General features: G+C 44.4%; 1 protein-coding gene across 4 annotated transcripts; it reads left to right on the plus strand.

Moving 5' to 3' along the window:
* The first annotated feature begins 2,582 nt into the window (after positions 1-2,582).
* TMEM230 (transmembrane protein 230) lies at positions 2,583-15,430 on the plus strand. Of its 4 annotated transcripts, none has more exons than XM_032295486.1 (4): positions 2,583-2,726; positions 6,897-7,010; positions 8,346-8,468; positions 14,901-15,430. In XM_032295486.1, the coding sequence occupies exons 2-4, from the start codon at positions 6,912-6,914 to the stop codon at positions 15,039-15,041; spliced, it is 363 nt and encodes a 120-aa protein (XP_032151377.1). In that variant the 5' UTR covers positions 2,583-2,726; positions 6,897-6,911; the 3' UTR covers positions 15,042-15,430. The 4 variants fall into 4 exon arrangements, with proteins under 4 accessions (XP_032151377.1, XP_032151378.1, XP_032151379.1 ...); XM_032295487.1 differs by having other exon boundaries at positions 2,591-2,961; XM_032295488.1 differs by lacking the exon at positions 2,583-2,726 and adding an exon at positions 2,756-2,815 and having other exon boundaries at positions 6,895-7,010.
* The last annotated feature ends 769 nt before the right edge of the window (positions 15,431-16,199 follow it).

Genomic DNA, 16,199 nt, shown 5'->3' on the forward strand with positions numbered 1-16,199 from the left:
GGAGTTTCGCTCTTGTTACCCAGGCTGGAGTGCAATGGCGCAATCTCGGCTCACCGCAACCTCTGCCTCCTGGGTTCAGGCAATTCTCCTGCCTCAGCCTCCTGAGTAGCTGGGATTACAGGCATGTGCCACCATGCCCAGCTAATTTTTTTTTGTAGTTTTAGTAGAGATGGGGTTTCACCATGTTGACCAGGATGGTCTCGATCTCTTGACCTCGTGATCCACCCACCTCGGCCTCCCAAAGTGCTGGGATTACAGGCTTGAGCCGCCGCGCCCGGCTAATTTGTATTTTTAATAGAAACGGTTTCATTGTGTTAGCCAAGATGGTCTTGATCTCTGATCCACCTGCCTTGGCCTCCCAAAGTATTGGGATTACAAGTGTGAACCACTGCACCCAGCCTAAAATGTGTTAAATTCCCTGGATGTTGGATCCAACCAAGAAAGTGAAAAAGCCCTGAAATTGTGAAGAATGACTTAAAAACATTCCCACTGATAGCTGCAAGGTCACTGTGCTGCGCATTAAGAATTTTTTTTGCTGGGCGCAGTGCCTCAGGCCTGTAATCCCAACACTGGGAGATTGAGTCGGGCAGATCACCTAAGGTCAAGGGTTTGACACCATCCTGACCAACATGGTGAAACTCCGTCTCCACTAAAAATACAAAAATCAGCTGGGCGTGGTGACGGGCGCCTGTAATCCCAGCTACTTGGGAGGCTGAGGCAGGAGAATCGCTTGAACCTAGGAGGTGGAGCTTGCAGTGAGCCAAGATCATACCGCTGCACTCCAGCCTGGGCAACACAGTGAGACTCCATCTCAAAAAATATATATACATATATTTTTGGCTAGTTTGATAGGAGGTTATCGGAACTTAACATTAGTATCACAGAAGTAGAGATATACAACCCCTCACGGCTACATTTGGCTTTAGAAAAAATGATTTTTTTTTTTTGAGACAGTTGCTCAGGCGCCAGGCTGGAGTGCAGTGGCACGATCTCGGCTCACTGCAACCTCCACCTCCTGGGTTCAAGCAATTCTGCCTCAGCCTCCCCAGTAGCTGGGACTACAGGCGCGTGCCACCATGCCCAGCTAATTTTTATATTTTTTTAGTAGAGACGGTTTCATCATGTTGGCCAGGATGGTCTGGATCTCTTGAACTCGTGATCCGCCCGCCTCAGCCTCCCAAAGTGCTGGGATTACAGGCGTGAGGCACCGTGCCCGGCCAGAAAAAATACTTTAAAAAATTGCTTTATCATCCTTTTTTCCAGTGCATTTTGTGTTTGGTACATTAAATGACTGTTTTTTTATCCTTTTTATTTTTTGAACTCTGCTTTTGAGAATTTGGTCCCAAGTCTAAATGACTGGTTTCTCTCTTACATTACTTGGACTGAGTTCTAGTTACTGGAAGTGAGAATTAACCATGTCCAGTAATTAAATATTCATTTACTTACAGTGTGACTGTGAGTGGAGAAGGAAATAGGCTGCAAAAGGGTTCGATGAACCTTTGGCATGATGAATATATTTCCATCTAGATTGGTTCCAGGACAGCGTGCATTTTCAGAGTTCATCTATTTGTACTTGTGTATAGGCATGATGAATATATTTCCATTTAGATTGGTTCCAGGACAGCGTGCATTTTCAGAGTTCATCTATTTGTACTTGTGTATAGGCATGATGAACATATTTCCATCTAGATTGGTTCCAGGACAGCGTGCATTTTCGGAGTTCATCTATTTGTACTTGTGTATAAATTATACCTTAGTAACTTTTTTTTTTTGACAGTTTCGCTCGTTACCCAGGTTGGAATGCAATGGTGCAATCTTGGCCCACTGCAACCTCTGCCTCCCAGGTTCAAGCTATACTCCTGCCTCAGACTTCTGAGTAGCTGGAGTTACAGGCATGCGCCACCATACCGGGCTAATTTTGCATTTTTAGTAGAGACGGGGTTTCTCCATGTTGATCAGGCTGGTCTGGAACTCCTGGCCTCAGGTGATCTGCCCGCCTCAGCCTCCCAAAGTACTGGGATTACAGGCGTAAGCCACCGCACCCGGCCTAAACCTAACTTTTTAAAAAGCTCATGTGCAGCAAAATGTCCCTTGTGGGCAGGTCTTTTACCTGGGCAAGGCCTGAAGACAAGCACAAATTTGTGGAGTTATTCAAGGGAAGTGCAGTGTGGTGTTGACAGCAGAGATAAGAGTGTTATTCAAGGGAAGTGTGATAGTGGAGTGCTGACAGCGCGTGCCCGTGGAAGGCTTGCGCCTTGCAAGCGGATTAAGATCTGGCGGCTCTGACTGCTGGTCCTGAGGCTGCGACAAATTCGGCTTCTGCCTCCCTGGGAAGCCACGGCGCTCTCTAACCTGACCCCTGTACTAAAGCGAGGAGAGAAACCACGTAGCCGGCTAGCCCTGGGCCTGACTCGGACCCAGGTGGGTAGGGACCCTAGGTGCTTGCCCGCCCTAGCGAAGGTAACCGGCAACGGGCAGAGGTCGCGGCCGCTCAAACAAAACCCACGGAGCAACACTCGGTCCCCAGAGCCCGGATGCTGAGTGACGAGACAAACGCTCCCGAAAACGCAACTTCCGGCGCGCCTGTTTCCGGTACGCCACTTCCGGCGCACTGATCTCGCCTGGGGCGGGCTGGGTAGCTTTTAGGCGGGCCGTGCCATGCATCCTCTGGTGCTGCCAACCGTGGACGAGCTCTGGGCGTGCGGGCAGCCTGGCGCGGCGCTCCGGTAAGGTGTGCGTGCGTGCGGCGGGGCGGGGACAGAAGCGTCTTCTCGGGCTCTGGGGGTGACCAAGACTGCGTACCCCGCCGAAATCAAGCTCCGAGTCGTCCCTGTGGGGCATTCACTCGCGCAGGCACGGTTGGCCTTTTTCCAGAAGCCAGTTTTGTTTGTTTTATGTGTAAATTCGCGCCGGTTCTTATTTCTCTCCTTGGCAAGGTCTGAAGACTGGCAGAAGAATAACGTATGTAAAGGCGCGTAATGCCAGGCACTGTGCCAAACGTTTTATGATGCTTTTAGAACTTAATATTCAGGTGCTAAGGGAGTATAGGGGTTGCGGTGAGCTGATAAAAAGCCTGTTGGGAACAAGAACTGATACTTTGAAAATACTTGTTTTTACTTTTTCCCTCTTTTAGAATCCTCTTTGCCAAGAATAAACATTCGTCTCCCCCCTCCCTCACTGCCCCGGTGATGTATTGTTTTTTGCGTATATATGAATAGTTAATGTCAGAGGACATACTTTTTTAAAAAGCCTAAATGCGAGTTACATGTGGCTAAATTCCCTCAAAAGCTACACATATTGGTAGTTTGAACTTTGTTTAATGGAATTAAATGCAGTCGGGATCACAACACTAAAACCCTAGTGACGCAGTTTGATCCAGTCGTTTTTGAAAAGTATAGAAATTTGCATTACGCTAATTTTTTCAATACTTGATTTCTAGACCAGGATGTAATCAATAAAAAGGGACAAGAGGGGCTGGGTTCGGTGGCTCACAACCGTAATCCCAGCACTTCGGGAGGCCGAGGTTGGTGAATCCGTCGGGAGTTCGAGACCAGCCTGACCAACATGGAGAAACCCCGTCTTTACTAAGAATACAGAATTAGCTGGGCATAATGACACATGCCTGTAATCTCAGCTGCTACTCGGGAGGCTGAGGCAGGAGAACTGCTTGAAACTGGGAGGTGGAGGTTGCGGTGAGCCAAGATTGCGCCACTGCACTCCAGCCTAGGCAACAGAGCGAAACTCCGTCTCAAAAAAAAAAGACAGGCCGGGCGTGGTGGCTCAAGCCTGTAATCCCAGCACTTTGGGAGGCCGAGGCGGGTGGATCACGAGGTCAAGAGATCGAGACCATCCTGGTCAACATGGTGAAACCCCGTCTCTACTAAAAATACAAAAAATTAGCTGGGCATGGTGGCGCGTGCCTGTGATCCCAGCTACTCAGGAGGCTGAGGCAGGAGAATTGCCTGAACCCAGGAGGCGGAGGTTGCGGTGAGCCGAGATCGCGCCTTGCACTCCAGCCTGGGTAACATGAGTGAAACTCCGTCTCAAAAAAAAAAAAAAAGACATGAATATTTAGCACCAATTCTTTAATTATGCTAGTTATTTTACATTGACTGAAAGCCACTTAAAACAGTTTGTTAATTTTTGGAATTAAGTATGTATAAAGTACTTAGAACAGCTGGCACCTAAAAAATACTAAGTACTAACCACGATTATTGTGATGATGATGATAAATTTACAAAATGCCCTCCAAGAGAAAAACTAGTCTTTTTTTATGTTGCCCTTATTGAAATACTTTTTTTCTTTTTTTTTTTTTTTTTTTTGAGACGGAGTTTCACTCATGTTACCCAGGCTGGAGTGCAATGGCGCCATCTCGGCTCACCGCAACCTCCGCCTCCTGGGTTCAGGCAGTTCTCCTGCCTCAGCCTCCTGGGTAGCTGGGATTACAGGCATACGCCACCATGCCCAGCTGATTTTTTATGTTTTAGTAGAGACGGGGTTTCACCGTGTTGACCAGGATGGTCTCGATCTCTTGACCTCGTGATCCACCCGCCTCGGCCTCCCAAAGTGCTGGGATTACAGGCTTGAGCCACCGCGCCTGGCCCTTTTTCTCATTTTTAAAGATGTTTTTAAATTTAGAATTTAAATAACTTTATAATAATTGCCAAAAATATATTTGCCCATTTTGATCATATAGTTTTGTTACTTTATGGAGGAAAAGTGGACAAATTAGAAAAAAAAAATTTTTTTGTTAAACAGAATCTCGTACTGTCACCCAGGCTGGAGTGCAGTGGTGCAACCTGGGCTCACTGCAGCCTCTGCCTCTCAGGCTCAAGGGATTCTCATGCCTCAGCCTTCCAAATAGCTGGGATTACAGGCGTATGCCACTGCGCCCAGCTAATTTTTGTATTTTTAGTAGAGACGGGGTTTCACCGTGTTGACCAGGCTGGTCTCAAACTCTTGACCTCAGGTAACCCACCCACCTCAGCCTCCCAAAGTTTTGAGATTACAGGCCTAAGTCCACACACCCAGCCTATAAATACAAATTGTCTCAATTTAAATGTTTTTATTTTTCAGACTTATCCACTGTCTCTTAAACTGGTGACAAAATAGCCATAATATCACTACCACTGTCTACTTTGAATATTTTGAACAAGAAGCCAGGTTTTTATTCCTTTTTTTGTTGTTCTTTATTTAAAATTTATTGTGAGATAAATATTGTACAGTGTTCTGTTTCTTAAGGTAGGTACAGAAGTAATTAGGAAAATGAAATCACTACTCACAGTGCTTGGGCTAGAACAGAGAGGCGGGCTCTTCTGGAGGCACTAGTATAGTACTGATAGCCAGAGCCTTATCCAGATTTACAAGGGGCCTTGTTCAGTGGCCTGTAATCCCAGCGCTTTGGAAGGCCAAGGCAGGGGAATCACTTGAAGTTAGGAGTTCAAGGCCTGGCACAGTGGGTCACGCCTATAATTCCAATACTTTGGGAGGCCGAGGTGGGCAGACCACTTGAGGTCAGGAGTTCAAGGCAGCCTGGCCAACATGGTGAAACCCTGTCTCTACTAAAAATACAAAAATTAGCCAGGTGTGGTGGTGCACACCTGTAGTCCCATCTACTCAGGAGGCTGAGGCAGGAGAATAGCTTGAACCCAGGAGGTGGAGGCCGCAGTGAGTGGAGATCACCCTACTGCACTCCACCCTGAGTGACAAAAGGAGACGCCACCACAAAAAAGAAAAAAAAAAAAAAAAAAGAAAAGACTTTGAGACCAGCCTGGCCACCATGGTGAAACCTAGTCTCTACTTTAAAAAAATACAAAAATGGGGGAGGGGAACTCGGCTATAAAAAAGAAAAAAATTAACCGTGCATGGTGGTGCATGCCTCTAATCCCAGCTACTCAGGAGGCTGAAGCAGGAGAATCACTTGAACTCAGTAGGCAGTGGTTGTAGTGAGACAAGATCAACCCACTGCACTCCAGCCTGGGTGACAGAGCGAGACACCAACTCAAGAAAAAAAGATATATATACACAAATTTACAGCAAGAAACTTCACAGGTATTTTACATTAAAAGGTTGATTTCTGTCCACAGGAAATAGGCAAAATGCTGATGTGAGTGTATTCCATTCCCTGCCCTCTTCTTTCTCCCTGTCAAACAAGAGAATCTTGAGTATATGCTCCTCTTTTCCTTAAAAGCGGGAGCAGGGCCAGACACGGTGGCTCATGCCTATAATCCCAGGACTTTGAGAGGTTGAGGCAGACAGACCATGAGGTTAGATCGAGACCATCCTGGCTAATAGGGTGAAACCCTATCTCTACTAAAAATACAAAAAGTTAGCTGGGCATGGTGGAACATGCCTGTAGTCCCAGCTATTCGGAAGGCTGAGACAGGAGAATTGCTTGAACCTGGGAGGTGGAGGTTGCAGTGAGCCAACATAGTGCCACTGCACTCCAGCCTGAGACTCCATCTCAAAAAATAAAAATAAAGCAGGAGCAGGGGACAGATAACACTGTGGTGTCAGTTGGTCCTGGATTTAAGTCCCCACTCTTCTTCCTAGTTTCTGTGTGACTTTGGAAAAAGTAAGAGTCAGGGAATTTTGGTGGCAAAATAAACTGGAATGTGATTCTTGATGAGTGTCTTCACTCATTCTACAAGGACAGACCAGGGTAGATATTTAATACATACTGAGAATGTCTTCACTGTGTCACAGGCATATTTGGTTTTCCACATGCATATGCTTCTGACACAATGAAAATTAGCAGTGAAGCATAAATTGCCCATTGCTAGTCTGACATGGCAACCCAGAACTCCAATGCACAGCTCTAATAATCCTGAACTCAGTGGCCGTGATGCACCATTGTCACCTACAGACAATAACGGGTTTTTGTTTTCATACTGTAGCTGTGTCGGCGTGTTATGATGCCGTCCCGTACCAACTTGGCTACTGGAATCCCCAGTAGTAAAGTGAAATATTCAAGGCTCTCCAGCACAGACGATGGCTACATTGACCTTCAGGTAAATGCAGAAGAGAACTGACAAGACTGGCTGGCCATGTTTCTGTTGAGTTAGCAGGAAGACCTCCCAGAGGGGGGTTTTGATAACTGTCCCTGGGGAGAGGGAGCAACAAGAAGAAAACTCAGCTCTGAGACTCTTTCAGCCATAATTGCAGACGGGGACCTTGACAGGGCAGTTTCAAACCAATACTAGTATTGTCCATTTCTAAGAATTTTTAGTTGTAATGCCAGAGTCTTGTAATTACAAGTTTTATTTACTTTAATCAGAAACTAATCAGATTGTGTTTTGATGAGTGGAGTGTTTTTTTTTGTTGTTGTTGTTGTTTTTTAAGGAATTGTAATATTTTTGTTAGGTGGAATTTTTTTTTTATCACTTTATTTACACTTTAGTCAAAGCCAATTCATCTTTTCAGGGTGTTTTTTAAACAAAAACAGAAATGTCTTTATAAAGTTGCTTACGAAACAATGATTTATGGAATGAGATTAGAACTAGAAACTGAGACTCCTTTGAGTAACCGTGAGAACAATAACTAGAGCTTCATCTGTTGCCAGTCCCTTTTATTTCTCAGAGCTGCACTGGGTGGTAGGACATACTTAAGACACATAAAGCATCTAGTTTGATTCTTAATTACCCTCCCATTTTTGTTGTTGTTGTTGCTTTCGTAACAGGCTCTGGCTCTATCACCCAGGCTGAGTGCAGTGGTATAATCTTGGCTTGCTGCATCTTCACCCCCTGGGCTCAAGCCATCTTCCCACCTCAGCCTCCCAAGTAGCTGGGACTGCAGGCACATACCACCACGCCCAGCTAATTTTTTTATTTTTTGTAGAGATGAGGTTTCACCGTGTTGCCCAAGCTGGTCTCAAACTCCTAAGCTCAAGTGATTCACCTGCCTCAGCCTCCCAAATTGCTGGGATTACTGGCATGAGCTCTCCTCCCTTTTTTAAAGTGTTTGAGGCTGGGTTTGAGGGCTCACACCTGTAATCTCAGCATTTTGAGAAGCAGAGGTGGGAGGATTCCCTTGAGCCCAAGAGTTCAAGACCACCCTGGGCAACATAGTGAGACCCTGTCTCTACAAAACAACTTAAAAATTAGCCGGGCATGATGGCATACACCTGTAGTCCCAGCTACTTGGGAGGCTCAGACAAGAGAATTGCTTGAGTCCAGGAGTTTGAGGCTGCATTGAGCTATAATTGCACCACTACACTCCAGCCTGGGTGACAGAGCAAGACTCTATCTCTAAAAACATAAAAATTAAAAATAAATAAATAAAATGTTTGAACCCTGGTATTTGCCTAATGTTCTTCCTTGTCTTTTTCATCTCTGTTTTTCTTCCAGTTTAAGAAAAGCCCTCCAAAGATCCCTTATAAGGCCATTGCACTTGCCACTGTGCTGTTTTTGATTGGCGCCTTTCTCATTATTATAGGCTCCCTCCTGCTCTCAGGCTACATCAGCAAAGGGGTAAGCTGACGGGCATGTGGAAATAAGCTGTGAGAGCCATAAAATACTAGCCACGGCTCGTGTGTGTGTGTGTGTGTGTGTGTGTGTATGCGTGTCCCCGTGTCCATGTGTCTGTCCATCCCAGTAGTCTATTTTTCTGAGACAAGGTTTTGCTCTGTCTTGCAAGCTAGAGTGCGGTGGCACAACCTTTACCTCCCTGGGCTCAAGTGATCCTCCCACCGCAGCCTCCTAAGTTGCTGGGACTACAGGTGTGCACCATCACACCCAGCTAATTTGATATATTTTTGACTTATTTTTGTTCATTTTATTTTTTTGTAGAGACAGGGTTTCACTGTGTTGCTCAGTCTGATCTCTAACTCTTGAGCTCGGGCAGTCTGCCCACCTCAGCCTCCCAAAGTTCTGGGATTGCAGGTGTGAACCACTGCACCTGGCCAACTTTTATTTCAATTTTTACAGGTACATGGTGTATATACTTAAGGGATATGTGAGGTATTTTAATACAGTCATGCATTCATAATAATTACATCAGGCTAAATGGGGTATCCATCACCTCAAGCATTCATCACTTGTGTTACGTTCCAATTATACTTTTATTTATTTATTTTTAAGACAGAGTTGTTCTGTGGTCCAGGCTGGAGTGCAGTACCGTGATATCAACTCACTGCAACCTCTGCCTCCCAGGTTCAAGCTGCTGTCATGCCTTAGCCTCCTGAGTAGCCGGAATTACAGATGTATGTCACCACGCCCGACTAATGTTGGTATTTTTAGTGTAGATGGAGTTTTGCCGTGTTGACCAGGCTGGTCTCAGACTCCTGACCTCCCAAAGCGTTGGGATTACAGGCAGGAACCACTGTGCCCGGCCTACTTTTAGTTATTATGTGTATATACATTGTTGTTGTTGTTTTGGAGGAGTCTCATTCTGTTACCAGGCTGGAGTGCAGTGGTGCAATCTCAGCTTGCTGCAACTGCCACCTCCTGGGTTCAAGTGATTCTCCTGCCTCAACCTCCTGAGTAGCCGGGACTACAGTCTCAAGCTACCATGCCTGGCTAATTTTTGTATTTTTAGTAGAGGCGGGGTTTTACCATATTGACCAGGTTGGTCAGTAACACCTGACCTCAGGTGATCTGCCCACTTCAGCCTCCCAAAGAGCTGGGATTACAGGTGTGAGCCACCATTCCCAGTCTTAGTTATTATATTTTTAAAGGTATAATAAATCATTCCCTAGTCACCTTGTGCTATCAAATACTAGCACTTACGCATTCTATGTAACTATATTTTTGTACCCATTAACTGTCCCCATTTCGCCCCCTCCACCTTTCCCAGTCTTTAGTAACCATCATTGTACAGTCTTCATGAGTTCAATTGTTTTAGTTTTTAGTTCCCACAAATGAGTGAAAACATGCAAAGTTTGTCTTTCTGTGCCTGGTTTATTTCACTTAACATAATGTTCTCCAGTTTTGATCCATGTTGTTGCAAGTGACAGGATCTTTCTTTTTTGTGGCTGAATAGTACTCCATCCTGTATGTGTACCACATTTTCTTTATCCATTTGTCTGTTGTAGAACACTTTGCTTGCTTCCAAATCTTGGCTGTTGTGAATAGGGCTGCCATAAATTTGGAAGTGCAGATAATCTCCTTGACAAGACTGATTTCCTTTCTTTTAGGTATATACCTAGCTGTGAGATTGCTGGATCATATGGTAGTTCTTCTTCATACTGTTCTCCATAGTGGCTATAGTAACATACATTCCCATCAACATTGTACGAGGGTTCCCTTTTGTGCACATCCTCACTAGCATTTCTTATTGCCTGTTTTTTGGATAAGCTATTTTGGCTGGGTACAGTAGCTCACACCTGTAATCCCAGCACTTTTGCAGGCCAGGGCAAGAGGATCACTTGAGCCCAGGAGTTCAAGACCAGCCTGGGCAACATAGTGAGACCTCATGTCTATATTTTTTTTTTTTGAGACGGAGTTTCGCTCCTGTTACCCAGGCTGGAGTGCAATGGCGCGATCTCGGCTCACCGCAACCTCCGCCTCCTGGGTTCAGGCAATTCTCCTGCCTCAGCCTCCTGAGCAGCTGGGACTAGAGGCATGCGCCACCATGCCCGGCTAATTTTTTGTATTTTTAGTAGAGACGGGGTTTCACCATGTTGACCAGGATGGTCTCGATCTCTTGACCTCGTGATCCACCCGCCTCGGCCTCCCAAAGTGCTGGGATTACAGGCTTGAGCCACCGCGCCCGGCCTAATGTCTATATTTTTAAAAAGCCATTTTAACTGGGATGAGATGATATCTCATTGTAGTTTTGATTTGTATATCTTTGGTCAGTGATGTTAAGCACCCTTTTGATATACCTATTTGCCATTTGTATGTCTTATTTTGCAAAATGCCCAATTTTGGTTGGATTATTAGATGTTTTTCGTACAGAGTTTGAGCTCCTTGTATATTCTGGTTATTAATCTCTTGTCAGATGGATACTTTGCATATATTTTTTCCCATTCTATGGGTTGTGTCTTCACTTTGTTGATTGTTTCCTTTGCTGTACAGAAGCTTTTTAACTTGATGTGATCTCATTTATCTTTTTTACTTTGTTTGCCTGTGCTTTTGGGGCCATTACTCAAGAAATCTTTGCCGAGTCCAACATCCTGGAGAGTTTTAGGTCTTAGGAGAGTTTTAGAGCTTCATAGTTTTAGATCTTATGTTTAAGTGTTTAATCCATTTTCATTTGATTTTTTGTATATGGCAAGAGATTTCAGGGGTCTAGTTTCATTCTTTTGCATATGGATATCCAGTTTTCCTAATACCATTTATTGAAAAGGTTGGTTCTTGACCAGCACAGTGGCTCACGCCTGTAATCCCAGCACTTTGGGAGGCCGAAGTGGGTGGATCACCTGAGGTCAGGAGTTCAAGACCAGCCTGACCAACATGGTGAAACTCCGTCTCTACTTAAAAAATACAAAATTAAGGCTGGGCATGGTGGCTCACGCCTGTAATCCTAGCACTTTGGGAGGCCAAGGTGGGTGGATCACCTGAGATCAGGAGTTCAAAACCAGCCTGGCCATCATGGTGAAACCCCATCTTTAAAAAAAAAAAAAATTAGCTGGATGTGGCGGTGGGCACCTGTAATCACAGCTACTCGGGAGGCTGAGGCAGGAGAATTGCCTGAACCCAGGAGGCAGAGGTTGCAGTGAGCTGAGATGGTGCCACTGCTCTCCAGCCTGGACAACAAGAGTGAAACTCCATCTTAAAACAAAAAAGACTGATTCTTTCCCCAGCGTATTTTTTGTTTTTGTTTTTGAGACAGAGTCTCACTCTGTCATCCAGGCTGGAGTGCAGCAGCATCATCTCAGCACACTGCAACCTCAGCCTCCCAACTAACTGGGACCACAGGTATGCGCCACCACACTTGGTTAATTTTTTTTCATTTTTTGTAGAGACAAGGTTTTGCCATATTACCCAGGCTGATCTTGAACTTCAGACTCAAGCAATCCAGGAATACAGTGGTGTGATCACAGCTCTCTGCAACCTCGATCTCCCAGGCTCAATACATCCTCCCACCTCAGCTTCCCAAGTAGCGGGGGTTACAGGTGTGAGTCACCATACCCAGCTAATTTTTTTGTTTGTTGGATAGAGATGAGGTCTCATTATGTTGCCCAAGCTAGTCTTGAACCCCTGGGCTCAAGCAGTCCTCCTGCCTCAGCCTCCCAAAGTGCTGAAATTACAGGCTTGAGCCACTGCACTCCACTGGCCATGTTCCCCGTTGTGTGTTAATTACAGTCAGTGCAAGGTCCACCCTAGCCTCCCAAAGTACTGGGATTATAGGTGTGAGCCCCTGTACCTAGAGGATGTAGAATTTTATCAAATGCTTTTCTAGCATTGATTGAAATAATCATAAAAATGTGGTTTTCGTCCTTCATTTTCCTGATACAATTATATCACATTGATTAATTTGTGTAAGTTGAGCCATCCTTGCATCCCTGAGTTAAACCCCACTCGGTCCTGATGAACAATCTATTTAATGTGTTGTTGAATTCCGTTTGCTAGTATTATCCTCCTTATTCAGGATTTTTGCATCAGTGTTTATCAGGGATATTGGCCTATAGTTTTCTTTTTTTCTATGCATCTTTGCCTGGTTTTGGTATCAGGGTAAAACTGGCCTTATAGAATGAGTTTGGAAGTATTCTCTCCTTGTCTGTTTCAGAATAGTTTCAATAGGATTAGGTTATTTTTCTTCTACCCTGTTTTTTTTTTTTTTTTTTTTTGAGACAGGGTCTCACTGTCACCCAGGCAGAGTGCAATGGTATGATCTCAACTTACTGCAACCTTTGCCTCTCCAGGCTTACATGATCATGCCACCTCAGCCTTGCTTATAGCAACTGGGACCACAGGCGCATACTACGATGCCCATCTAATTTTTGTATTTTTTGTCAAGACGGGGTTTCACCATGTTGCCCAGGCTGATCTCGAAATCCTGAGTGATCCGCCTGCCTTGGCCTCCCAATGTGCTGGGATTACAGGAGTAAGCCACCATGCCTGGCCAAGTATTAATTCTTTAACTGTTTGGTATAATTCAGCAGTGAAACCATCAAGTCCCAGACTTCTCTTTTTTTTTTTCCCTTTTATTTATTTATTTTTTTTTTCTTGCCCGTCACTTCACAATTTTATGAGTCCCAGGCTTTTCTTTGCTAGAGACTTTTTATTAGGGTTTCAATCTCATTACTCTCTGTTCAGGTTTTAGTTTTCTTCATGGTTCAACCTTTATTTTTATATTCATGTCTGTACAGCAGGTTTCAGCAGAAAGAACAAAAAGATTTTCTTTTATATTTTGTTGTCTGTTGGCAAAACATGTTTTTCTTCCTTTGAGCAATAGTAAATTTCCATAATTCCAGTAAGGGAGGTAGTGTCAGGTAGACACACTTGGCCTCTGATTAGACAGTTTGCCCACTGTCATAGTTTGGAACAGCACGGCAGAGCCTGGCATACAGGAGTCCTAACTGCTAAAGGGTGTAGCTGGAGCAGCATGCTGTCATTGTAGCTGTGCAGTGCCATGAACATATGGGTCAGTGTTTGGAGAGAAATAGTGATTCTATTATATGTATGGGGTCACAGTACCTTATAAGTCAGTTCCTTCTTACATTAGGTTTGGTTTGAGTTCCTGTTGAGTTTCTTTTCCTTTTTTTTTTTTTTTTAAATCATTCTTAACATTCTTGGAGTATACCTGTTGAGCTTCAATATGAAATCTTAGTAGCCTAAAGTAGTTAGTGGTTCTTTCTCATGGGCTGTCCCCACATACACAGTGTCTAAGTTGTCTTGACCGATTCTGGCCATAATTAACACACAACAGGGAACACAGCCAGCCAGGTGCGGTTGCTCAAGCCCATAATTCTAGCACTTTGAGAGGCTGAGGCAGGATGATTGCTTGAGCCCAAGAGTTCAAGACCAGCCTAAGCAACATAGTGAGACCTCATCTTTACCAAACAAACAAACAAAATTAGCTGGGTATGGTGACTCACACCTGTAACCCCAGCTACTTGGAGGCTGAGGTGGGAGGATTGCTTGACCCTGGGAAGTAGAGGTTGCAGTGAGCTGTAATCACGCCACTGTACTCCAGCCTGAACAATAGAGCAAGACTTTTATCTCAAAAAAAAAAAAAAAAAAAAGGAAAAACCTGAAAGGCAAGAAAAACACAGAAGTTTATTGTAGTAGCATCTATACAATTATAAAACGTGAAAAGCCACCAAAGTGTCCAGCAGCTGTGTGTGGGGCAGTTAAGTAAAACTGTGTACATTGATTTCAGTGGAATGTTACATGCCCTTAAAGATTAAATATATGAAGAGGTTTTAATAATATTGGCCACAGGACACAGTGTGTTTACAACTAAGAACTTTTAAAAAAGGAAAAGAATCCAAAATATCTAGTTGAGATTGGATCATTCTTTATAATTGTTAGTACTTTGTAGTTTTCCTTCAATTTCTAATGAGGAAACCTTTTCCCTTGGTGGTGTACAACTCAAATAAAATGTACTGAAGGCCAGGCATGGTGGCTCACGCCTGTAATCCCAGCACTTTGGGAGGCCAAGGCGGGTGGATCACGAGGTCAAGAGATCGAGACCATCCTGGTCAACATGGTGAAACCCCGTCTCGACTAAAACTACAAAAAATTAGCTGGGCATGGTGGCGCGTGCCTGTAATCCCAGCTACTCAGGAGGCTGAGGCAGGAGAATTGCCTGAACCCAGGAGGCGGAGGTTGCGGTGAGCCGAGATCACGCCATTGCACTCCAGCCTGGGTAACAAGAGCGAAACTCTGTCTAAAAAAAAAAAAAAAAAAAAGTACTGAAAAGTATAAAATGCTAATCTAAAGATTAGGTGACTTTTTATTTTAAAATGTGTAACTCTTAAGAGTGCTAATGTGTTTGACTCCTTCTGCCACCAGGGGGCAGACCGGGCCGTTCCAGTCCTGATCATTGGCATTCTGGTGTTCCTACCCGGATTTTACCACCTGCGCATCGCTTACTATGCATCCAAAGGCTACCGCGGTTACTCCTATGATGACATTCCAGACTTCGATGACTAGCACGCACCTCATACCTGAGGAGAAGAGTCACAGTGGGACTGCCCCAGCTTTAAGATACTGAGCAGAAACTCTAGATAAGGGCTAAAAAATTCTGCATCTTGCGGGTGTTTAAGTAAACAATGGCCAGATTTTATGCGTTCTTCCCAAAGATGTTAACTGAGCCTACAGTTAGCTAGTTAGGACATGACCTGCTCTGTTTCTCATCCCTTGGCCCTGGCAAGAGCTCCTGACAAGTTTTTCCATAGGAATATGAATCATGGAAGAATAGAGGTTATTCTGTAGTGGAAAGTGTTGCTTGCCACCACCCTCTGTAGAGCTGAGCATTTCTTTTAAATAGTCTTCATTGCCAATTTGTTCTTGTAGCAAATGGAAGAATGTAGTATGGCTAATTTCTTACTACTAAGTAATTTATTTTAAAAATATCTGAGTATCTTGGCCGGGCGCAGTAGCTCATGCCTGTAATCCCAGCACTTTGGAAGGCCAAGATGGGCGGATCATGAGGTCAGGAGTTCAAGACCAGCCTGACCAACATGGTGAAACCCCATCTCTACTAAAAATACAAAAAAATTAGCTGGGCATGGTGGTTCGCACCTGTAATCCCAGCTACTCAGGAGGGTGAGGCAGGAGAATTGTTGGAACCCAGGAGGTGGAGGTTGCAGTCAGCCGAGATCGCACCACTGCACTCCATCCTGGGCAACAGAGCAAGACTCCACCTCAAAAAAAAAAAAAAATGTTGGAGTATCTTATCCTCTACACTTAACCCTACCTTCATGTTCCAGTGGAAGACCTTGGTAAAAATCAAAGATCAGTGAGTTCATCTGTAATTTTTTTTACTTGCTTTCTTATTGACAGCAGCCAGGAATGTTTTAGCCTGCACAGCAAGTTTTCAAAATGTAAATACTTTCTCTGTTTAACAGTCCTTGGCCCATTCTGATCCAGTTCACCAGTAGGTTGGACAGCATATAATTGGGGTCATTTTGTCCCTTGTAAATCAAGATGTTCTGTAGATTATTCCTTTAAGGGCAGGATTTTTGGCTGTTCTTAATGAAGCATGTAGATAAGTGTTTATTAGTTAGAGTTTATAGCCTTGTTGCTAGCACCTTGTATTATGTCATCATTCTGCTCATGATTGCAAGACTCAGCCTGGATGCCTGGAGC

This window comes from Sapajus apella, unplaced genomic scaffold (assembly GCF_009761245.1).
Source record: "Sapajus apella isolate SASKATOON/1434 unplaced genomic scaffold, GSC_monkey_1.0 scaffold33, whole genome shotgun sequence".
Lineage (NCBI taxonomy): Eukaryota > Metazoa > Chordata > Mammalia > Primates > Cebidae > Sapajus > Sapajus apella.